Here is a 25,762-nt window from a genome sequence, read left to right as displayed (position 1 = left end):
TGATGTTCTTATAGCATCTGTCAAGGAAAGGTGGGTAGCCAGGTTTAATTTTCAAATTCCCTTACACAAAAGCGTGCACCCCCAAAATAAGTGAACTTGGGGCCTTTCCCCAGCACACGTTTTTGTCTGGGCTGAGTAATTACAGTGATCATTCACTCCACTCTTGGCTACCCAAGGTCAGACAGCCACGGCTAAAAGACAAGGATGGTCTAATCACCATTGTAATATATTATAACGAAGAAGGTGGTTCTTCCGTTTCTGATGGTAGCTCTTTTCCCCAGATCAGTAAGAGAGTTCAAATCTTCCCGAGATGATTCCTTAGGCAAACCATGTATTTAGTCATCAGGTTCATCAAGGCTGACAGACCAAAGCCCACAGCCCTGTGAGACCTGGGGCTGCCATCCACTTGTGCTTGGGAGGCCCCTGCTACCGCTTTCTCCCTTGCCGTTTGTGGTCAATTGCTTTTCTGTTTTTACATATATATTTTATGTCCTGATCAGTTTTGGGTGAAATATTCTTGCTTTTCCTGACTTGATACCAATGCAGCCAAAACAAAACCCTTATTAACCTCAAGGAAGGAATCTCAATGTAAGAAATAATGTGGAGATGAGGTTTCCTTTTTATTGTATACAGTTGTTGCTTTTTCTTTTGTTTTATTTTAGAAAAAAATTAGCGATTCAGCCTCAGAGATCTGTCCATCTTTGGGCTCCCTAGGACAGATGTGCCTCTGTGAAGGGGTGCTCGTTATTGTTTTAGCTTTTAAAAAACTCATCTGATGAACTAAGGGAATTACATACAAGTTGAAAATCATGTACAAAATTACAAATATGGTCTGCTTTAATATTACCATGACAATGTGAATCGAGACACAGACAGTACCTTCTGGAACAATGAGAGTAGATATTTTCTGTCATCCATGAAATTAGACTGCTCAGCAAAGGTTCTCATTCTCATAACAATAGAATCCAGCTCCTCGTTCTCAAACAAAGTAGCGACCTTTCCTCCGTTGATAATGTAGTTCAAATCTTCCAGAAATGATGTCTTAAATGAAGCATAGATTAATCAGGGGTGAAGAAATCACACATTCTGCTTTGAACAAATTGAGAAAGTGTCAGCAATCAGGGAAAGAAGGCCACTGACCACAAATGCTGATGTGGTGCCACTGACCACAAATGCTGACGTGGTAGTCTAGTCTCGTCAATCAAGGGTGAGAAGGCCACTGACCACGAATGCTGATGTGGTAGTCTAGTCTTGTCAATCAAGGGTGAGAAGGCCACTGACCACAAATGCTGATGTGGTAGTCTAGTCTTGTCAATCAAGGGTGAGAAGGCCACTGACCACAAATGCTGGCGTGGTAGTCTAGTCTAATCAAGATAAGCCTCAGCTACCCACCCTTTAATTCAAACATGTTGGAGAGATATGTACTAGGTGCTCAGTAGACGCTATATGCCTGGGTTTGGGTGCATGACAGTGAGCTGGACCTTTTACCAGGAAGTAAAGCTAGAATTAGCCGGGTGGCGGTATTATTTTGACTTGAACAAGTCTCTCACCACCACACCTTTGTTCCTCTCAGCCTTTGGCCCGAGATGGCTTTCTATAAAACCACTGATGGAATTAGAATGATGGGCTCTAAGCATGGCAGAAATAGCATCTTTTGAAACCAGAAAGAAAGTCTGTTGGGTAAGTCTCAAGGGGATTACTGAAACAGGGTGTTTAGATTTGGAGAAAGTAAGAAAACACAGAAAAAGTAGAAAATTTAGATTCTTATAAAATATGACAGATGACATGGAACTTCATTTATTCTCAAATATGCCATCTGGCCAAAAAATTTTGGTAGACAGAAACCCAGAATTAAGAGAAAAAGAAGGATAAGGTTTAAATACTATTTTAAAGTATATTTTTTTCAGAATACAAGTCACGTACATCTTCTGGAATTTGGTCATAAGGAGTAAAAATGACGTGCAGTGACATTCCTAGTTATGTTTTGACTTGGTAAAAGGACACAATTTGTGCAAAATAGTGGGGAAGTTTTGCTTGTAAGTAAAAAAACAATTCTGCAAGGAGCATCCGATAGAGAGAAAGAGAAGTGTCCAAAGTTGCTACAACACATAGAAGTTACACAAACATCTGTGCATGTCTGTGGGCAGAGAACAGACTGAGCTCTGATAAGAAGTTGCTGATTTTGCTACCGGGCATAATTACTTCCAATCTGTCGATTAGAATGGGAATGACAAAGGCAGGAAACACTACTGCTGTTTGTTTACTCCAGACTAAGGCATGATTGCAAACACAGCCTGTAGGCTTTGGCTGGGCAAGCACAGAACACAGACGCTGAAATGGTGCGCTTAACCCGAAAACTCACACACAGTCACACGAACCTTCTTGGGGACATAAAGGGCATCAGCACTTACTTGCTCTTCTTGTAAGTCGGTAACCATGACAACAGTGGGGGTCCCTTCCAAGCCGGCTTGAATAAACACCTTCTTAAACATTTCTCTGAAGTCTGAGATGGCAGAGTTGTGAGCTATAGGCACTTGGTGGACTTTGTGTTCTGCCACATAGCAGGCTAAGGTTGAGTAAGTTTCTTTTCCACATCCTTCGATTCCAATCTTTGTGAAAAACAAACAAATCCAACATCTGATTCATAAAGTCTTGGCGTTTGGGATTTAGAGCAGGGTAATACTACTCATTTATCAAGGACAAGGCCCTGAGTTGTGTTCCTAGCACACACAAACACCCACGATCCTGAGAATCAATCAACAAGTACTTTTCTCTTTATTTATGCTAGCTATATTTACAGTAAGCATACTTCAGACTATAAGACAAATACCTGCCTTCAATCTCTTCATAGCCTCTTAAAATGTATGAAATTTTACTGTACTGATAATCCGGAAAAATAGCACAAATGGACTTATAAACCAATAGTATGTCATTATCAGTATCTGATGCTTTGTTCATAAAACTAGATAGGTATTTCTTTTATTTGATAATCAATGTCCTTTGGTGGTGATAAAATGACCTCACACACGTCTGTGGATACTGAGCTGAGGATGCATGCCTGGCATGGACCAAACGCTGGCTGATTCCCCCACAGCACATAAAATAGGGCAAGGTGGTATACCCCTGTAACCCCAGCATTTGGGATGTGGATCATAAATTCAAGGTCAACCTAGGCTACACTTGGTGTTCAAGGCTGGCCTGGGAGATGCCAGACCCTGTCTCAAAAAGAACAAAATTGCAAATGCTAAGGTTCAGTCTTTAGCTGTGAAGCCCTGTGGTTTTGACAAATACATACCATGCTGGTTTGAAAGAAAATGGCCCCCAAGGGAGTGGCACTGTTAGGAGGTGTGGCCTTGTTGAAGGAAGTGTGTCACTGTGGGGGAGAGCTTTGAAGTCTGTTTTCTCAAGTGTTACTCAGTGTGTCAAGATGTAGCACCCTCAGCTCCAGCACCACGTCTGCCTGCACACTGCCATGCTCCCTGTTGTGATGATAATGGACTGAACCTCTGGAACCATAACCAAGCCACCCCAATTAAATATTTTCTTTATAAAATTTGCCATGTTCATGGTGTCCCTTCATACCAATAAAAACCCAAACTAAGACATAAATTATAAGGTATTCATAATTGCATTATCAAACAGAATTTCATCACTTTAAAAAACTGTTGGAGCTTCCCTCTTGAGCAAGCTCTTGGCAACCACCGATAAACCTACCATCTCCATAGTTCTATCTTATTTTCTGAATATAATTGGAATCATGTAAGCATATCATTTTCCAGATCATCTTATTTCTCTTAGTGCATGCATTCATGATTCACCATGTCCTTTTGCAGCCTACTAGCTTGTGTGTTGGGGCGGTTGTGTATGTGTGTGTGTGTGTTCATGGCTGCACATGGTTTACAGGTGCATGTGGGGTACTTTCACATACAGGCCATAGGTCCACCTCAGGTGTTGTTCCTCAGAAGCTGGCCACCTTGTGTTTTGAGACAGGGTCTTCTACCGTGGACTGGGGCTTGCTGTTTAGGAAAGCCTGGCTTGTCAGCAAGTGCTAGGGATCCTCCTGTCTTTGCCGGGATTGCAAGTATACAGGTGCTGGGAATCAGATGCCTTAGGCTTGGGCAGCACGCTACTGACCCAGCCACTCTCTAGCCTTACTTTATTTATTAATCTCTGAATGATATTACATTGTATAGGTTATCATGTACCTGTTGAGTTTCAGCTTGGTAACTTTCAAGTTTTGGCTGTTATGGTTAAAGTTGCTTTAGTCATCCACACGCAGGCTTTTGTGTGGCTATACATTTTTGTGTATATAGAAGCATGCTTGCTAGACTGCATACCCAGACTATATTTAGCTTTGCAAGACACTGCCTAACCGTCTCTCAATGTGACTGTGCCATTTGCATTCCTACCAACACCAAGAGTTCCTGTTGGTCTCTCTCCATGTGGTAATTGATATGATCCCTCCTTAGGATATTGATTCCTTTAACGCTCAGGTGCTGGTATCATCACAGCTTGGTTCCCCCAATGAGAACTGATTCTGAGAATGTTTTCTTAAACTTTTGGGAAGTATCTCTTTATTTTCAATTGAGTTGTTTGCCCTTGTGATTTTCTCCAAGGAAGAGCATGTAAAATTGTGAACAGAGACACTTGCACATACGTTTTTTCCATTCTGAAGCCCACCCCCTACTTATTGCCCAACTCTTTGGCTAGAACCCTCATTATAATGTTGAACAGAAGCTGGGAGATGGAGCACACTTGTCCTCAGGATTAGAGTTAATGTTTTAATAATTCACTGTTAAGCTGCAAGGTTTTTATAGATGCTCTTAATTAGGTTGACAAACGTCTCTGTATGGAGCAAGGTTTTTAAAAATCATAAATGTTGAATTTTTAAATGTTTTGTTTTGTAACTTGAGAGTTTTGCTTTTAATTTTTAAATATAGTATCATATTCAAGTACTTTTGGGCACTGAACTAGACACACATTACTGGGATGAATCTCACTTTTGCTCGATATAAAATACTTCTTATATATCACCTGCCTTAGTTTGCTAATATGTTCAGAGTTATTACAACAATATGCCCAAGAGAGACATATGTAGTTTTCTTATTATTAAGTCATCTCTGGCTTGTATACAGCTTGTCTGCTATATAGTCATGTGCCAGAAGCTTGGTCCACAGTGTGGTGCTCAAAAGTACTATAACTCTTAAGCAGTGGAACTATGGGAAGAGAGATGGCTTTTAAGAGGCAACTGACTCCTCTGGAGCTCAGTAAAAACGGTTGTTATTACACAGCCTTGTCCTTCCTTTAAATCTCTTCCCCTCTTCTGGATGCTGATGGCCCTTCTGTATGTGGTCATTTGCTTTCCTGCTTCTTCATTGCTATATTGTGACACAACAAAGGGTCCCAACTAGGACAGGACCTGGGACCACGCGGTCTGGACTCTTTGGGACCCGGCACCATGAGCTAAACCCCAGGGAGCTTTATTTTACCTGCTCAAGAAGGACTGGAGTCTCTGTCTGGCCTTTCTATTGGTATTTCTAGAAAGAAGGAGAAACTGGAGAGCAAAACCTCCTCTATTTCCTTGAAGACTCTGTGAACGATCGGTATAAATTCTTCTTTAAACAGTTGTTAGAATTCTCCAGTGAAGCCGTTTGATTCTGTGGTTTTCCTTGTGGGAAGTTTCTGAATTCCTAATTAAATTTTCTTTCTTCTTTCTTTCTTTCTCTCTCTCTCTCTCTCTCTCTCTCTCTCTCTCTCTCTCTCTCTCTCTCTCTCTCTTTCTTTCTCTTTTTCTTTCTTTCTTTTTTGTGGCAGACCCACTAAGGCTTTCCAAAGCTTCAGTTTTTATGTTGGTGTCTGTGATGGCCAATGTTACTTCTCAGCCTGGCAAGACCTAGAGTCACCTGGAGACAGGCCTCAGGGCGTGCTGGTGAGGAATTATCTTGACATTAACCGATGAAGGAAAACTCAGCTTACTGTGCACAGGAGTCTTCCCCGACAGGGATCCTGGACTGTGTACATGGAGAGAGGAAACTGAGCAACGAGATTGCATCCCTCGTTTTCTTCTCCTGAGTATGATGTCATGTGACCAGTAGCTTCAAGCCCCTGCTGCCTCGACTCTTCTGCTGTGATAGACTGTACCTTCAACTGCGAGCCCAAAGAAATCTTTGTCCTTTACGTTGCTTGTGTCAAGGTGCTGTCACCACAGCAACAGAAAAGGAGATAAGGCAGTGTCTGTCTAGGAAACGCCCCTTTTGTATAAGCGATCTAGTTTACTATTTCCTATGGCCCCTCCCATTTCTGTAATGGTAGTAGTGACATGGACAGCCTTGCTATTGATTTTAGCTTGAATCTTCTCTTGAGTCAGTCTAGCTCAAGGGATTGTCTTGATCCTTTAAAGAACCAACTTTTGGATTCACTGAAATCCTTAGTTGCTTTGCTTTTGCCTTTTTCTACTCCATTTTAACTATTCTCTTCCTTTTGCTTCTCTTGGGATCAGTTATCTTTTCTTTTTGTAGTTTCCTGAGGCAGAAATCTAGGCTATTGATTTGAAGTTTTCTTATTTTTAAGTATAAACATTAAAACCTATAGATTTCTTATAGAATTTCCTGTAAGTACTGCTTTAGGCATATAGTGTAATTGCTTTCATTTCCCCAAGGTATTTTCTAATTTGAAGACAAACTTTGGGGCATGACTGTGAGAAAGTTTTTGGGTTAGTTGATTTGAGAAGACCAACCCTAGCAGGCAGCACTGTCCACGGGCTGGAGTCCCAGACAGAAGAAGGGGGACACTCATGCGACACCATTATAAATGGGAGAGCTAGTTAGAAAATAGGTGGCGGGGGCGGGAGAATGGTGGTGGATTTATTTTGTATTGTGTTTCTTGATTCTATTTTCTTATTCTAAATATTTTTTAGTTAATTTTTTCAAATGTCTATTTAAAAAAAGATTAAGTCAAAATTTAGTGTGCTACATGCAAGATAAAATCTTCTTTTGGAGAAAAAAGTTATAAATAAAATATAAATTTATACAATTGGCTAAATATCATGGATTAAAACTGTTTCATTACATTTATTTATCTATTGATGTGTGTGTGTGTGTATGCACAGACATGACACCACCTGAGCAGAGCTCAGAGGGCAGTTGTAGGAGTACGTTCTCCCTCTACCATGTGGATCTCATTATCAAACGCAGGCTGTCAGGCTTAGCAGTACATACTTTTACCCACTGAGCTATCTTGCTGTCCCAATATTGTGGGTTTTATTTAGTTTTCTAAAACCTTTTCTCTGTGTAAGTATTTGGAACTTTCTGTTAACTCAGCTGTCACTGACTCTCATAAGAAACACATCTTTGTGTAATGGCTCCTGCGTCTAACTCAATATCCAACCTGGTATACTACTTTCAAAGCCAGGATCCACCTGTGCAGATGTTAGATTAATGCTAGGATACATTATGTGTGGTGCAAACACATCTGTTTTAGCCATACCAAGGGCCTTTCCCAAACAAATAGCATGTCCCCGTGCCAGCAAATTTCTTTTGCAAACAATGAAGACAAAGATCCTGTTCTATGACTCAATTATTGGGATCTTCATAGTTTATTTGACTACAGCTTCAATAAGTAGATTTTCCTGGAGTTTCTGAGGTTTTGGTTTGCAAACTTAAAAACACTTGAAAAACTGAAATTCATACCAACAACATGTGACTCTCTGGCTGTCGGAGGATCCTGGTAGCTCTTGTAATGTGCTCCATAGCTTCCTTGAAGAATACAATTGAATGAGACATCTAGCAGAAGAAAGTAGCAAACGAATGAGATACAGGTTTAGCAAAGTCAAGTGTGCATTATGATTTCATGTACAAGGAAACGGGAATGGGAACGACTCTTTAGTGGCATGGTGGTGACCAAGACCCAGCTAACAATCTATGTCAATATTTAGAGAAGACAAATTTTCACAGTGAGCTCACTCATCCCTTTACTAATACTCTAGTGAGCTGACCCGGGCACTTGTGGGGTTGAGTTTACAGAATGAAGGACAGAAAAATGGCATCTAAGTTGCTTTTCTGTTGCTCTCCTGGCAGTGGCTGGTGGGGGAGACTTAGGAAATTCCACATGGTGTCTATGATTTGGCTGGCATCTCTTTCAGTGTGTCTCTGCTCATTACAGCCATGGAAAAGACAAAAAGAGCCACAGCCATGGTGAGTTTGTCACTCGGGATCCCGATGCTATATTCTCTTGCATTTCTTAACTCCATTATCTCTGCTACTCAGTTCCCTACAGCCTCAGCTCACCCCATCTTTACAATTAGATGCCACTGAGACAAAGAATAGCGAAACCCACAAACAAGTGTGTTTCTAATGGTCTGCTTTAAAACCAGAGGGAAGACTCCTCAGGCACACAGCCTTGAAAATATCTGATATATATTTATACAAGTACACCCAAATAAACATATACATGCTTAGCACTCCCCAGGTTTTCCTAGAGTGTAGCTTTACCTCCAGAGATGTTGTGCCCGACTTCATTTGGAATTCTTTAAGTATGCTGAAAATTTTGTTGTAGTTATTGGTAATCTGGTAGATCTTCTTTCTGTGAGCCTTGTTTATATCCATGAAGTCCACAAATACATTTGGGTTCTTCATCAGGCTTTCGTGGGTCCAATGGATCTGTTGTAAGAAGAGAACTCAGTGAGCATTCGATTGATATGCAAGATTTCATTGTCTTTACATTGAAATCCTATCTTTCCTAAGACCAATCTGTCTGTCATAGAAGATTCCAGCAGTGGATCCTAGGACTCAGGCTCTTATTTGTGTATGTGTGTGCGTGAACACGCACGTGTGTATGTGTGCATGTGTTTTCCTTCAGGAAGTGAAGCTTGTGGACCCCTCCTCAAAATCATATTTTTTAAGGATTCTCATAAAATACAAGTATTCAGAAGTCAAGAATATAGATAGAAATAGAGTTCTGCCCAAAAATTCTCCCTTGGGTTGAGAGCTCTAACTGTAGCTCCACGGACAATGTGCAATAAGGGTTCTTCCTCAGTCAGCCGTTAGTGACCATCCCAGTCCTGTGACTTCCCACACTTGCCTCCTTTGGTTCTCTATCATTCCAAGGCTGCTAACTCTTCCTCATTAGACAGTCTCAAGTTTCCTCTTCTCTAAAACTAGCCACAGTGTCTGGCCCTTTCGCCTCCTGTCCACTGCAGGGGTCTTTGCACTGGCTATCAGAGCTAAAGGTGACTGCAGGCAGTGTCCACACCAGTTCCCGTAGTTCTCAGCATGCGCCTCACTGGCTACCCACCGCTGGGAATTCCTGATGGACGTTCAGGAGTCATTCTCTTAGCAAATGATGGTCCAAGGACAGAAGGACAGAAAGGCATGATGGCTAAGGGGCTGTCTGATACCAGATGTGCTGGGTTTGGATGGTGATGCCGTCACCTGACCAGCTGCGTAACCTTGCTCTGCTCGGCACTGATTGTCAGGCGAGGATAATAACTGCCTACATCGTAGAGTTGTTGTGAAGGAAGATTAAGGTAGAAACGGTGTGTAAAGCTCTTAAGACAGCACCTCACGCACCGTGTTCCCTATTATTAGAGTCACAGTCCACTCTCTAAAGAAGGCAACCAGTTAATTAAGTGTTAATTCTCATGCTAGTAGTTTATATCCTTGATTGATACAGTCGTTAATTCTGCCACCCACAGGGCTGATGGCCGCTGAGAAAACCTGGTTCCCATGGAGTTGCTTCCTCATCTGTGAAAACAGATTTGTGCACGCACTTACAGGGAGGTCAGTGGCTTCTCCCAGGGCCACTTCTGATTTTCAATTGACTAGTCTGTCATTCACTCTTTTAAAAACAAAATGGATTATTATTGTGTGTGTGGGGGGCACATTTGGAAGTCAGAGGAAGACTTTGTCGGGGGAGTTGGTTCTCCCCTTCCACCTTTATGTGCGCCTGAGCCTAGAACAGAGGCTGTCAGGTTTGCAGGAGAAAAACACGCCTGCGGAGCCGTCTGGCCAGCCCCACCCCTTCACTCAGTCTTTATTCATTCATCCTAGATATAAGCTGAATTCCAGAGATTTATCAAGAAATAAATCAGTGATTCTGTCCTAATAAGGCATGTAGACTGGAAAGAGCTCAGGCAGGTCTGTGATAGACAAGCCCCACGGTCTTACACAAAGGAGAGTCACAGTCTCGGAGGAGGCTGGTTATTGGTCAGAAAAGGTTACCACATGGTTAAAAGTATGCACTGAATTTAAAAAATGATCCATACACTAATCTGACAAATTCTAGTTTCATATATGCACAGAATACAAAGTCATGACAATGTGAAATAAAAACTAAATAAATTTACCAACCCAAATATGTATTAGTATGTCCAACCGTTCTGAAAAAGACCTCTTCATCTTGTCTAACTGAGGCACCATCTTCCTGTTCCTGGGTGCCGGACCTGCTTTAGACTTCACTCATAGTGGTCATCGGCCACCCGGAACCTGCATTATTTAACTTAGTGTGATGTGCATGATCTAAGTCTTGAAAAGTGGCCAGGAATGAACCATGGGAGGGGGCCTGCAGTTATAAAGGCAGAGGCTGTGGAGAAGAAGTTGTATTCTGGTTGGAATACAGGGGCACACACTCAGACTTCTGGTATACACAGAGGCATGGAGACTAAAGCCGATACCAGGGCAGGGCATCTTGATGCTGGAGAGGGTCAATGAATGCAGATGAGAAACGTTTTCCAACATGCTGAACGTGAGGTGCCCAGGCAGCATGACATAGGTATAGAGTTCTCTCTCTCTTAAGGTTTAGGTTATTTCTACCAAATTTCTTGCCTACATTTAAAGTGTAGGGGGCTGGAGAGATGGCCAGCACTGGCAGCTCTTATGAGATCCTGGGTTCAGTTCCCAGCACCCATATGGGACGTCACAAGTATCTATAACTGTAATCTTGTAGAATCTGATGCCCTCTTCTGGTGTGCAGATGTACACTCAGACGAGACACCCATATACATATAATAAATAAAGAAATAAATCTTTCAAATGTAGACATAAGAGTATTTTTCAGTATCACAATAGCTGAGATGTATCACTTACTGTGTATCAGAAACAGTTCTAAATGTTTTCTTTTCATTAGAGCTGCTCATCCTCACCAAAGACCTGTGAGGTAGGAAATTACTGCCCTTACTTAGACATCAGGAAACCAAGGCACAGAGGGGCATTTGCTCAAGTATACTTCTCATGAGGGGAGGACCTGGGCTTTGAACTTGGGTAGAAACTGAGTTTAAAATCCCCAGGTCCCACTGCCTCTCAGAGACTAGGGAAGACAGAGAAGACTAGAAGGGCTGGATATCCAGTACCCAGGCAAAGGACTGGGGAAGAGATGCCACCAAAGCATGACCCAAGAGCAGCTCCACGGAGGAAAAGGAAGACCTGTATTCAGGGAAGGACTGCAGAAGATTCGAGACAATTGATGGGAGAAGACAGGCTGGTGGATGTGGAGATGGAAAAGGCATTATGTTGGGGTCCTAAATGCCAACATATTTGAACAGAGTTAAAAAAGACTGAAGGATGGAAGTGATATAGGTCAGCATAAATGATATTAAGATGTGTCTACACTAAAAGGCAGATAATTCCAATGAAGAGAATATAGCAATTGGAATGTCTGTAAAAATTTTTAAAATCTCTATCACTTTGTAATGGTCTTAGAACAATACATATACATGTGCATATTTAAATATTCACATACAGACACATATTTACATATATTTGTTTATGTGCACATCTATATAAGTAGAGTTCTGAGGATGAAGTTTGTATCCTACAATTCTGTCTCACTGCTGTTAGGCCCTTAACATCCTCCCCAGGAGTCTCAGGACAGGGCCGTGAAGAGCTGACTCACTGCCCATTGAGCCTCAAGACTCAGCTCTGGTCAGCTGGTCACATCTGTCTCTGTGATCGGCATTAAAAGAGACAGCAAGGAGGTTAAAGGCCAGAGGGGTGAAGGGAGATGAGGAGCCTGGGCAACTCCAGTGGCATTTCTGCTGCCAGTGGAGAGGGAGGAGCAGGGTTGAGGATCTGAGAGGCCAGGATCATGAGCAAAGGAACCAAGGACTGATCATTTCCTGCATATCACAAGCTGTGCTCTTGGATATCGTCAAGTAAGGAATGCAATTCTTAAGAGGATAAAAGTTGCTTTCATTAATATTATAGACATATTTGGAGACTTTCATTAAACAACATTTTGTGTGTGTGTGTGTGTGTGCGCGCGCGCGCGCACGCGTGCATATGTGTGCAAAATTCCACTTGAAATGCATTTAAGAACACACCTGCAGATGGTTTTGGAGTTCCTTTGAGAGAAGCTGGTAGAAAAGACTTTTTTCACTGGACTCAATTAAACGATCATGAAACACTCGGCTGGCTTCATGGACTAAGAGCTTAGCAGCCATCTCTTTGGAGTTGATAACACTCTTGTCTGCTTGCATCAATCCCAGTAGAAGCTTTGTGGGATCAAAAAACAACAACAAAAAAACAACAAAAAACAAAATATATAACCAACATTAGCAGGGTATTGTGTGAGATGAAAGCCTGAGTTTTGTGAGTGTATGTTTTATAAAAATAGAAGACACTTTCCAAGGTAAGAACCATTAGCTTCCGTAAATGACAATCTGAAGGTTTCTGTGGGATGGGCAAGTTAAAGTCAAAGAAACCTGCCACAGAATGGCTCCTAGTGGGAGGAGATTTGGTAACATCTCAGGTTCATCTAAGAGAGACTTGCCAGGATCAGAAGCCACAGCCTGGTGCCAAATGCTGCTAGCATAGGTGACAGTGAGGGACTTTTAACACCCCCCTCACTCTTTAGGTTTGGCTGGCCTACAATTTTTCATGTAGAACAGGCTGGTCTCGAACTTAGAGATCTTTCTGCCTCTGCCTCCTGAACACTGAATTAAAGGTAGCACCATACCTGGTTTTGAGGTACTGTCTAATGTTGATGTGTTTTGATTTTTGTTTTGATTAAGAACTCTTGTGCAAATCAGCTGAACTTTTACAGCAAGGGAAGAAAGATACCATATTAAAATTTTCTTTCTTTCTCTTTCCTTTCTCTTTTCTTCCTTTCTCTTTCTTTCTTTTGTTCCTTCATTTTCCCTTTTTCTTTCCTTTATTTCTTTTATTCATTTCCTTCCTTCCTTTCTCCTCCTCCTTCTCCTCCTCTTCTTTTTCTTTTTTTTTTTTTTTGAGGCAAGTTTTGTCAGTGTGTTCTTGGATGTCCTGGAACTCTCTGTAGACCAGGATGGCCTTGAACTCAAGAGATCCACTTGCCTCTGCCTCTCAAGTGCTGGGATTAAATATGTGTGCTACTGTCTTAGGGTTTCTTTTGTGGTGGAGAGACACCATGACCACAGCAACTCTTATAAAGGAAAATATTTAATTGTTATAACTAGCTTATAGTTCAGAAATTTAATCCATTATCCTCATGGTGGGACATGGTAGCATGCAGGCAGACACGGTGCTGGAGAGGGAGTTGAGAGTCCTACAATTGCAGGTAACAGGAAGTAGACTGAGACACTGGGCAGTATCTTGAGCATATGAGACCACAAAGCATGCCTCCACAGTGACACTCTTCATCCAACAAGATCACCTCCTCTAACAAAGCCACGCCTCCTAATAATGTCACTTCCTATGAGCTTATGGGGGCCAATTACATTCAAACTACCACAGCTACTATGCCTGGCTAAATTCTTTTTCTTAACATTGAAGTTTGAAAATTATTTACTTATGGCTGCTGCCAGAGAGCCAGCACTGCCGTAAAAGTGGTGAAAATTGATGCAGATGTACAAAGTACCTACATAGGTTCACTCCCGTGCAGTCACAGGAACGCCACACAACTCTTGCCCATGGACCTGTGCTCCTAATGCAAGTTCACGCTTACACCTTCTCACCTTCTCATGTGGACAGTACCAACAGGGAGGGAGACAGGAGACAGAGACTCAGTGCAGCACAATTGCATCTCAATTTAAGTGCTAAAAATAAGCTAGAGAATTAACTTCAAAACCGACCTTGAACATGTCTCGGGGGTTAAACATATAGTGGCATTTGGTTGGCGTTGGCAGCATGTTCTTGCAGACTTTATAGTATATCGCCAGGGAGCAAAGCACAATCTGGTCTCTACACCTCTGAACCTCAGCTACGAAGTTATGGATGGAGAAATACATTCCCAAGTGAGCCTTTAAAGAGAAAATTTATGTCCAGTTAAACATTTAAATATGGGCTACAGCTAATATTTACCAAGAAGCATACATGTGGACTGCAATGGAGGGTTAATTCCACTGAAAATGATTCCTAGTTAAAATCTTGGGCAGGGTAGTGGCATAAGTACAGAGGCACCCCTGGGTGTGGCAAACAGACATTCTGAGAGCTCTTACTGTTTGCCTAGTAGTCTAGAGGCAGGTGGTGTGTATTTCTTGGGGACACTTGTGGTGCTCTCTCATCTCCCTGCTCACTGAGAGAGCAGGTGTTAGAACATTACCCTGTCTGGACCACCAAATACATAGGTTTTCTTTGGAGAGTCCAAAATTCCTTGTGGAAAAAATGGCTCAAATTGAAATATAGTGTAAGTTTATACATCTGATGTGTGAGATTACATAGAACATAGTATCTTTCTTCAAAATTAATCTTACATTTTCTTTCTTTATAAAGTTTAAAGGTAAATTAAAACCATTTTTCTTTTCCTTTTTTTTTTAAAGCCATTTTTCCTCAGATCCCTTATGATTCTGATGCAGCAGGAGAGCATGGCCACACCGGAAAGAAAACTGCTTTGGAAGAAAGCAAATGTGTGTGCCAGGCTGGCAGAGGAAATCCCGCCTCCTAGGAGAAGACACCAAGGTCAGAACTAAGAGTGCTCATGCTTAAAGGGCCCATGCCAGATGCAGGAACTCAGTCAGCAGAATAAAGTCCTGGGATTGCATTAGACATGTACCACAGCACTTCGTATAAACGCTAAATTGTGATTTCAGTATTAAGAGAAAAATCATTGGAATAGTCCAGAAAATGTAGGAGAAATAAAATTGATAAAGACAAGAATAATTTCTCAGTGTTAGTGTTTTCAAGTTCTCAGACTTTTCCTTAGAATATCTTCTTTTTTTCTTCCCCAGTAGAAAATGAGTTAGATAGGAAAGAGAGGATGTATTTCATCTTACAGCTTGTGGGCCATTATTCAAGAGAGGCTGGACATGAACTCCAGGTAGGAACCTGGAGGAAGAACTAACACAGAGGCCATGGAGGAGTGCTACTTATTGGCTTGTTTCTCTTGGTTTATTCAACCTACTTTCTTATACACCCATGTTTACCTGCCCAGGGGTGGCACTATGCACCATGGGCTGGGCTCTCGGTGGGCCAGCCCCCCCCCATCAATACCAGTCAAGATAATGCCTAATTTTTAATGCCAGTGCTTAGGTGGCAGAGGCAGGTGGCTCTTTGAGGCCAGCCTACATACAGAGTAAGTTCCAGCTTGGTCAGGGTTACATAGAGAAACCCTATTTCAACCATCACACATGCACAAAGAAAAGATTTGCCCTTCCCAGGTATCTAGGCTTATGTCCAGTTGACAAAAACCAAGCAGTATAGTAGAGTATTATAGCATTCTTTAGAACCTGGTGCTATTCCAGTGGACGGAGGGAGGGAGAGAGGGAGGGAGAAACAAGCTAGGTGCATTACCCGGAAGATAGTATACAGGGCGCTCTGTGGAGGATGAGGCAGCACCAGCAGAGAGAAGTGTTTGAGGAGGCGAGGGCTGACATCGTTCCCACTGGCAGAAGGTGCACAGGAAGCAATTATAGTAAGATCTTGAATGGTCTGTGGGAAGAGTTTTAAAAAAGGAATACATCTGCCAAAAGTAAAAATATATCAATTTTCCCACCCCACACAGAGGAATTTAGGCAAACATTTAGAATACTATTTATTATAAAACAGAAATTATAATGGTAATAGAACCTGTGTTCTTACAGGGAACCTGTCATAAAAGATAAATTACTTCCAGCTGGCTTTCTAAATGCCATCAGGAACATTCCATTTAAAAAATGACAGTCACTTCAAAATGTCAATCTATTAGAAGAATGATGTGGGATTCCTTCTGTATATGTGTTGCTTTTATTGGTTGATGAGTAAAGCTATTTGGACCAATGGCTTAGCAGAGTAAAGCCAGATGGGAAATCAGAACAGACACACACAGAGAGAGAGAGAGAGAAAGAGAGAGAGAGAGAGAGAGAGAGAGAGAGAGAGAGAGAGAGAGAGAGAGAAAGAGAGAGAGAGAAGAGTCAAAGAGATGCCATGTAGCTGAAAGACACTGGATCCTTACCAGTAGGCCACAACCTCATGGTAATATGTAGATTAATAGAAATGGGTTAATTTAAGATGTAAGAATTAGTTACTAAGATGCCTGAGCCATCCACCAAGCAGGGTTGTAATTAATACAGTTTTTGTGTGATTATTTGGGTCTGGGTGGCTGGGAAACATATGAACAATATCCAGTTACAGAAGAAAACATGGGGAAACACATCACAACACTTGTCTGGACAAAGAAGTTCAAAAACATAAGAGACAAAACTAATGTAGACATGTGGGATCATACCAAACAAGAAATTTCAGCATAGCAGAGTAGTCGACAACATGACCAGTTATAGACCACAGAGCAAAGTTATAAGGTGCACTAGAGTAACCACAGTGAATAGCAACTTACCATACATCCCCAGATCACTAGATGGGAGAATTTGGGATATCATTACTTAAAGGAAATGATAAGTGTTGGAGGTGATTCATGAGCTAATTGCTCAAATTTCATGATTAAGTCTTGTATAAATATAACAAAATGTCACCCTGTACCCATAGGAATGCCCACTGATACTATGTAAATTAAAATTAACAAGAGGTCATTGGGAAATAAGCAACAGGTTGCTGAGGCTAGCAAAGAAGATGCTGTTGATGAATGAGTTATCACAGGAATGTATCTCTGTTGGGGCCAGGTCTGGCCTGGGATGAGAAGATGCTCGAAGTAACATCATATTGATCCTGATTCACCACAAAACCACAGCGGTGGTGTGCTGGTGGCTAGAGTCAGATCAGAACCCAATCTATCCCAATGGGGTGCTTTTGACAGCCCTGGTCCTTCCCATGTCCATGTTGGGGCTGCAGATATCCCACCAAAGACCTGCTGTGATTATTTTCTGGTCATTTTAGGGCCATTGTCCAGGCTGTGTATTCCAGGACCCATTTCCTGTTCTCCTTCCTCCATCTCTCTCAGATTCTCTCTGGAGGGCTGCACTCTTCCTCTCTGCCTTAGGTGGATGGTGATTTGAACAGTCGGGCTAGTGTCTGAGCCAATGCCACCCACTAGCGAGCGTGATTCATTTGGGACCTTAGCTTAAGTCTGCCTGAGACATGAAGCTTTGCAACACTGTCGTCTCATCTCACGGAGGAAAGATATGAGAACAGGACAGTTGAGACTGGTGGAGTCAGTTTTGGAACAAAGGGCAGAGATTTCCAGAGAAGGAACCAGAACAGGATTTCAACATGAACACTGTCTAAATTCATCACTCAACATTGCTGTAAGCATTTAGTAACAATATTTAGTGAGGAAAAAAAATCTTAGTATATACTGTACCTTCCATGTGTTTCTTTCAGTATCATAAAGCCCACCCATTTCTAATAACTGTCTGATCAATTCCAGGGGTGGCTGTCCTCCACTTGTGTCTGGTACAGGCATATTCAAATCATCAATATATACTACAATCTTAAGGAAGACGAAAAGTTTAAAAGTATTAATTAGTATACCCTTTGAAAAATTCTGAATTACCAGTATCTTATTGTTCAAGAACAAAATGATATGCAATAATCTGCTTTTTAAAAATTAAAAATTGAAGAAGATCAAATCTATTTTGAAGCTATGGTCTTAGAAGACAGCAAGTGTTCAAACCCACAGAAACTATCCACCCTTGGTCCTGACACAGCTGCATAATACTTAGGCAAGGTTTTGGTGTTGATAAAGCAATTTAACTAACTGTGGCTCTTGCTTCTGAATGTGCAGCTCACTAAGCCCTTTCTTATTGTGTGCTTGTTCTTGGCAAGGCCCTGTTGTAGGATTTAGCCTTCCTATTTCATATGTACCATGATTGGAAAAGAAAATTCAGAAACATATTCCACTTTTTAAATCTGTATTACTTTTTTTTTACCTAGGACAATATTATACTGCTAAGTGTATTGATCATAATCTCCATGCAATGAAATCTCTTGCTTGTGTTTATTTTTCTGAAATAAAAATACAAATAGCTGCTTTAATTTCCCAATTTGTAACTGTCACTATTACTGTTATTATTATTTTTAGGAAAACACTGTTTTCCCCTCTTGGAACATAGACTGGCAGTCATGTTTCTCAACTGCATTTTATTCATGTGGGCAAAGATCAGTTTTATCTGTTATCTTCGGTGAATCTGAAGCAAATACTGAAGACCTACTAAAGGTAACCCAGCATTGTGAGCAGGGACTCCTAGGGGCCCTGTGTAGGTCTCTTTGTAATTCTTGTAAATCTCTTGACAGTGAACTAACATGGGGCTGTTGAATGGAAGTCAGTGATCGTAAATTCCAATTGTCACTCAGATAATAAATGGGCAGTTGATTCACGCCAAACAGACTGGAGGAGAGATGCCACCCAGTGCCTGCCGGATTCCCATAAGTCATTCCCTTCATGCCTGCTCCGAGTCTGTAAGTTCTAGAAGCTCCTCTTTCTGTTAGAGCTTTGTGCAGTGGAAGAAAACGAGCAAGAAGCTACAGCTACCAAGCACCAGCAGCTAGCTCAGCCTCCAGACAACCTTCATGCAGATTTCGGCAAATTCTGCTGGTCTTAGTGATTCTCGCCCTGAAAACCCATCACACTGAAAGAGGAATACACTGGCTTGAAAATCAAAGTCCCCATTCTAAGGGCATTTTTAAACAATGCTCAGGAGTGTGTGTTTTCCTTCTTACTAACAAGAACAAACCAATTTGTTACTTGATTTGTATAAGCGGACAGCCTAGAGGGGCTTTATTACCCTGTTGTTTTTCGGGGCTCCAAGTATGTCTTTGGTCCTTCTGACTAACTTCCGTAGAATCAGCTCCTTGGTTTTGGTGGCTGTCATGTTGGTGGTGAAGTTTATTGTAGAGACTATAATTCCTTTGTCATTTTTAACTGGAGTTTCATCATTCTTAATCTCTACTTTCCTTGTACTCTGACCTACAATGCCAAATACAAAAAGAGAAATAAATTTAGGGCAGTTTAAGAAAGATTTGCTCGAGCCGGGCGATGGTGGCGCACGCCTTTAATCCCAGCACTCAGGAGGCAGAGGCAGGCGGATCTCTGTGAGTTCGAGACCAGCCTGGTCTACAGAGCTAGTTCCAGGACAGGCTCCAAAACCACAGAGAAACCCTGTCTCGAAAAACCAAAAAAAAAAAAAAAAAAGAAAGATTTGCTCTATTTTAGGGTGTTAAGAAATTTGAAATGAGCAATTCTATCTTATTGTTGTTCTTTTAAAGACAGTGCTCAAAGAGGAACCGCAGCTTGCAATGGCTCTGTGAGTTCTCACTGTAGACTGTGTGTCAGAACCCAAAGTGCATGCAGCGGTGTGAAAGCTGAGGGAGCCCTCTTCTCGTTTGTGTATGTTAGAGACATCCAACTGAACGACTGGAAAGCAGCATGCAGGTCTTGTTCCAGGGCAAGCCTCATTCTGAGGGATACAGAGGATGCTGCTGCAGTGGTTTGGGATCCCACAGTCCCTCTGGCATTCATGTGTCTGCTGTCAGGAGTCCTGGCCTGAGAGCTGCAGAGTCACGACTTTCTCCTGTATTGTGTTGAAAATCAGGGAAGCAGCAACCAGACAGCACCTTCTACCAGGCTGACAGGACTCACCTGTGAACGCACACGGGCTTCTCCACCATAGCCTCTTGTACCTTTTCAGGAGTTTTGAGTGGGTTCTGGATAATTTCCAACAGGTTGTATTTTAAATGAACAATTCCAGGTCTCTCTGTCTCTCTCTCTCTCTTCCTCTCTCTCTCTCTTTCTCTCTCTCCTTTCTTTCTATTTTTTCTAAGACAGGGTTTCTCTGTGTAACAGCTCTAGCTGTCCTGGAACTAGCTCTGCAGATCAGGCTGGCCTTGAAGTCACAGAGATCCACCTGCCTCTGCCTCCCAAGTGCTGGATTAAAGAAATTCTAGCTATGACTTTATGATTTCTTACAGTAGGGAATGAGAAGGTTGACCCCGTGGGTTGCACACTTACCAAAACCTCCGAGTGATGCTTTGTAGGTCTCAGCAATCAAGATGTTGATATTCTGCCTTAGGCTGTTGGGACCAAACATATAAAGGACCACAAATTAGTTCATCATTTTAGCTGTAGTGATAAAGTCTAATCAAAGCAACTGCATGTCATCGATTTTTACTTCGATTTCCCACACGAAAAAATTGTTTTGCTGCTCGCACTGCTAGAGCCCTAAGCCCTCTTCCACCTGCCACTTTATTTTCAGCTACAACAAAAAAACATGCTTCTCTAATATTTTAACAATGTGAGACTTAGTTTTAGAAATGTGTCTTATTTCAGAATTTTTTATTTGCAAAACAGGATTATATTTTCCTTTTAGGAAGAGGAAGACAAAGTTCAGAATGATAAGCACAAGCTCCTTGTAAAAAGTCCTTTCATATTTCAGATGCAGATGCTTTATTTCTATCACAACAAGCAGATATTATGCAAACCTTTGTGAGTTATCTGAGGTGCATTTTTCCAGGAGGAAAATAGCTTATAGTTACATTTTATGTTATATAAAATGAATGGTTCTAAACTTAGTTATATTTAAAAATAAATGCAAGTATATCTGACTTAAAGGAATGAACCTATCTGTTAACACTCTGGAGAAAAGTAAAGATTTCCCTCTAAACAGAAAATTAGGGTGAACCAATAAGGAAAAAGATTTAATCAGTAACAAAAAGTTGGCCATTAGAGAAAAAGCATCTCAGAACTGTGGTTTCACACTGCATTCTACTCATTATTTAAAGAAGAATGGATGCTAATGCCACATGCTACCAAAAGGATGAATGTAGAAGGAATATTTCCAAACCCATCTCATAAAGTCAGCATTGAGCAGATTAAAAAAGCCAGAAAAAAATCTGTAAACAAAGAGAATTTCAGGACACTATCACTTAGGAATACAGATACAAAAATCTTCAACAGAAAGCTTACAACCCCAAACTCAACAGTGCATGAAAGAGACTATTCTTCATGATCAAGTGAGATCTATCCTTGGGATGTAAGGATGGTCCACCATATACAAACAATAAAATCTGAGGCAGCATAGTATAGAATAAAGGACAAAGGCTATAATAATCATTAATCAATAAGTAAAAAAATCGATACTGAAAACCATAATGAAGCTGAAAAGTTGCACAATATCTGAAACTATAGCCAGTATTCATGGTTTAGAAAAATCAATACTGTTATAATGTTTATAATGCCTAAAATGATCTACAAATTCAATGCAATATCAATCAAAACTCAAACTAGTTTTCATTTTTCTTTTGGAATCACAAGACTCCAAACAGACACTGCAATCCTGAATAGAAAGAAAAAGGCAGAAGTAATTACAGGGGCTGGAGAGAAGCCTGTGCTGGAGGACTGGAGTTTGGTAGCTAACACTCACGTCAAACAGCACATAATGACCCCAAACTCCAGCTTCAGGGTATACCGAGCTCTCTTTAGGGCTCTGTAGGCATTGGTATTCACATGCACACACCCTACACAAATACAAAATCTCAAAAATTAAAACAAAAAGAATATAATACAAGTGAATATTAATTAAAACAAGAGGCTATTGCCATAAAAAGTGAACTAAGCCAGGCAAGAAGGATTAAATTCTGTACAGCCTCCAATATACTGAGAATATGAAGAAAGCTCAACTCGTGGAAGCAAAAAGACAGGTAGGTGTCAGGGGCTGAGAATGAGGTGGGTATAAATGGGTGTCTGCTCATGAATGCAAATAAGAGAAGCCTGATTTCAAGGTGTATCACATGGGTATGGAGGGTACCATTAACATGTATGTATGTATGTGTATATATATACATTAGGAGAGATTGGGAAAATAATTTTTCTTATTGCCTCATTTGAATAATTCTCATCATTATATAAAAGTTGCTTTGTAAGAACAAACTCCACATTCATCAAGGCAACATTTTTGCCAGATAAGTCAAAAAAAGTTTGATATATATATATATACCTTGTTCTTTTAATTTCATTATGTAACAGGACTTTTCCTAAAATTGACCCGAATTTTATATCGAATGTTCCTCGGCCCTCTAGCTTGTCAAGCATCTTCGTGATGGCAGTGGTCTTCCCAACACCGGTGTCTCCTGAGGGGGAGATGCATTACACATTTCTACATGTTAGCATGAGCTAGTAGACATGTATTCATTTGAATTGGCATGGAAAGCACATTTTTGTTCTTCTGTTTTAAAGGTGAGAGAAGTTAATTAGAACTTCATGTAAACTTCTTTCAAGCTGTCTGATTTATATTCTTACAAAAGACAGATTAGGGGATAATTGTATTTTTTATTTAATGTTCATTCAAGCCCATCACAACTGTTTCTTGCTTAGCACACTAGAACTGTGTTAAATAAGACTCTTTGAACCAAATGAAGCAAAATCAATTAAAAATAGACATTTTATGTGCATGAGTGCTGTATCTGTATGCGTGCGCACACGATGTGCGACACCTGCCCGTGAAGGTTGCAGACTCTCCTGGGACTGAAGTTACAGATGGTTCTGAACCACGAAGCTGCTAGGAAATGAACCTGAGCCCTCTGCAAGTGCTGCAGACCCTAAGCCTCTTCTCCATCCCACCTCCAGGCCTTGAACTCAACAATCTTCCTGCCTTCGCCTCATGAGGACTGGAATTACAGACCTATATCACAACACCCAGTTCCCTTAATTTTTTTTTTTGTGCTAACACCGTCTAAGGTGGCATTTAAATATAAACTTACTGAAGCAGAACAAGGACTCATGACTCCCAAGTTCACAGGACAGAAAAATGTAAGAGTTTCCTTAGACAAATTGGAGGTGACTGTGTGTAATCTGAGTGTCACACTGCTGAACTTCTTTGTGTGTGTCCCTGGGGACATTCTATTATTCTCCTCTAGGGATACACAACACAGGTCAGAGACAGGAAACTGTTAGTCAATGGGTTGGATAAATACTCAGAACGGACAAGAACTGTATTGAGTTACTCCTTTGGTAGAAGGCTGGAAGAATTTTTATGGCATCTTTACAAATTGCTTAAGTTTAATTAGACATTTGGAATTCGCAGAGGTGGCCCTCTAAGGACCAAGGCCTCTGGACTGTGGAGGTTCATCCAGTGTGTATCTTTCTAGAGTTTGTCTTTAATGTAATGAAAAGATGAAAAACTATAACATCCAAGTCTGGAGAGGTGGGCGCACCCATAATTCCAGCACTTGGGAGGTTGAGGCAGGAGGATCATCTGTTTAATGACAGGCTGGGCCACTCAGCAAGAACAAAAAGGGAAGCTGGGTGGAGAAGAAGGAAGACAAGGAACACATAGGCAAGCTTATAATGTCCTTGGTTAAAACGGGCTCTCATAGGCTGTTGGTAGATCTGTGGAAATCAGGCTTTCTAAACTTGCAGGGCCGATTAGTCAATTCTCACTTAAAAATGGCTAGACCCAGGAATTGTTCAACTTCTTCCTGACTTGGAAATCCCTTTGCTTCTTTTCAATACCTGTCAGAAGTACAGGGCAGGAGTTCTTCAGGAGAAGACTCATGAGGAAAGACAGGCAGACGGTGTCCCGAGTAGCAGTGTAGTTCACGTACTCCCCGCACTCCTTCATTCTCAGCACACTGTCACTCGATCCTTGGAAGTCATTCAGTAACGATGTCCCTAAGGTTGGAAAACAGTGTGTAAGTTCCAGGTGACCTCGAATAAGATAGCAGCCAATAATTTTTGCTCTTCGGTATTCTCTGGGCAAGTTAGCATGGTACATGGCAACGTGGACATGGACAGACTGGCCAGTGTTGTTAGATGTGCCTGAGGTCTTTGATGGGCCTCAGAGACTGCTCTTCCTGCACGCTCAGCTGTCCAAGACATCGTGCACATTCCTAGAGTCAGTTGACTTTCCTACCCCAACCTGCTGGTCTAGTCCTTCTTGATAGAAGGATGGGGGAGCAGCTCTCTTCCCAAGGCTGCCTGTTGCCCTAAGAACCTGCTTCTCTTGCTGCCCTTCCCGCCATGCAGACTGAGAACCCCGTTTCTCTTGCTGCCCTTCCTGTCATCCAGACTCTTTTCTGCTAGACGTTTTGGTCATACAAGTGTTTATGAACCTTGAACCTTATTATCTGGACCTCAGGAAACTGACATTTCCAAAAGTAAAGAACAGTTGGATACAGACAATTCATTGTGAAATAAAACACAGACAGACAGGCACACAAGATAGAACAAAACAAAAACCAACCAACCAACCAATCAACCAACCAACCAAACAAAACTGCTCTCTAGAGTGTTACCCTGATCCTTGTTTTAAAACTTCACCTTATTATTACTGTTGTCTACTGTAGTGTGTGTGTGTGTGTGTGTGTGTGTGTGTGTGTAGGTCAGAGGACAACTTTGTGGAGTTGGTCCTCTCCTTCCACCTTTACGTGGGCTCCAGAGATTGCTCCCTTACTCTCTGCCCTGTATCACACCCTTTAAAGAAACTGTATCCTAATTCTTTCCTCATTACACCAGCGCACAGCCGAACTGTCAGTTGGTCAGCCGTGTTTACTCATCCGTTGTTTATTCTTCTTCTTCGTAAACAGTAGCCGAACAGTACAGATTCAAAGCACACACAGAGACACCACACTGAGCCATAGCTGCATAGAAGCAGCTTTGCTTCCTGCCTTTTCTAACTACTAATTCCCATGTAGATTCTGTTCCATCCCTCACTTTTAGTGAATTTTAGAGATTCTTCTAAGCCAACATGTTTTTATTAGTGTTATTTAAAACAAATCCTTCACCAGTGCGGTGGTGATGAGGATCGATCTTACTTCCACACAGCTGCCACAGCACACGTGCCCCTCCCACCATCCACGTGTGTGCACACCTACATCATGCGCACACATACAATAAATACAAATTTTTAAAACAGCTCTACTCAATTCTTCCTTAAATTGCCCGTGTCACTTAAGTGTTACTGTATGTTACGTGTGTAACTGTTTTGCCTAGACATCTGTCTGCACTGTGTGCACAGCGGCCAGAAGAGGGAACTGGATCCGCTGGAGGTGGAGTGACAGATGGTGGTGAGCCTTCATGAAGGTTTTAGGAATTGAAACTCGGTTCTCTGTTAAGTGCAGCAAGTGTTCTTAACCTCCAGACCATCTCTCTAGCCTTGGCCTTGTCATGTTTTATATTTTGTAACTCCTTCAAGTATCTTCAAGCTGACTTTTTATTTGAAGACCAGGCACAAGGTGCCTTGGGTGGTGGTGTAGATTTCAGTGAGTATCTTCGGCTCCCTCTTAGCAGTGTTACTAGGAGCTCCATGCCTCCGCCAAAGCAGCCTTGGCTGGAGCTGTGCCTAGCTAGCAGCTCTAAACCGTTCTGAGAACGCCTTGCAGGCCAGTCCCACTGGCTGCTTCAGCATTCCTTTTTCTTCCACCACATTAAACTCTACAGTTTCCCCATCTTCTACACTGGCCAGAGACCACCATGGAGTCTTTTTTAAAAA

The 25,762-nt window shown here is 41.6% G+C and overlaps 1 protein-coding gene across 1 annotated transcript in view; it reads right to left on the bottom strand.

The window, feature by feature from the left end:
* Dnah14 (dynein axonemal heavy chain 14) overlaps positions 1-25,762 on the bottom strand; it is a 243,864-nt gene that overhangs the window by 84,347 nt on the left and 133,755 nt on the right. The window contains exons 45-56 of the mRNA XM_075987370.1: positions 23,785-23,943; positions 22,271-22,403; positions 20,287-20,348; positions 19,064-19,245; positions 17,641-17,769; positions 15,699-15,836; positions 14,042-14,209; positions 12,314-12,484; positions 8,490-8,657; positions 7,689-7,781; positions 2,412-2,609; positions 880-1,041 (exon numbers count right to left, since the gene is read on the bottom strand). Of these exons, the coding sequence (XP_075843485.1) occupies positions 880-1,041; positions 2,412-2,609; positions 7,689-7,781; positions 8,490-8,657; positions 12,314-12,484; positions 14,042-14,209; positions 15,699-15,836; positions 17,641-17,769; positions 19,064-19,245; positions 20,287-20,348; positions 22,271-22,403; positions 23,785-23,943 (1,763 nt within the window). The remainder of the gene's footprint in view (positions 1-879; positions 1,042-2,411; positions 2,610-7,688; positions 7,782-8,489; positions 8,658-12,313; positions 12,485-14,041; positions 14,210-15,698; positions 15,837-17,640; positions 17,770-19,063; positions 19,246-20,286; positions 20,349-22,270; positions 22,404-23,784; positions 23,944-25,762) is intronic.

This window comes from Microtus pennsylvanicus, chromosome 10, assembly GCF_037038515.1.
Source record: "Microtus pennsylvanicus isolate mMicPen1 chromosome 10, mMicPen1.hap1, whole genome shotgun sequence".
Classification (NCBI taxonomy): domain Eukaryota; kingdom Metazoa; phylum Chordata; class Mammalia; order Rodentia; family Cricetidae; genus Microtus; species Microtus pennsylvanicus.
The sequence above is the reverse complement of the archived record's forward strand: the minus strand, read 5'-3'. Positions and strand labels throughout refer to the sequence as shown.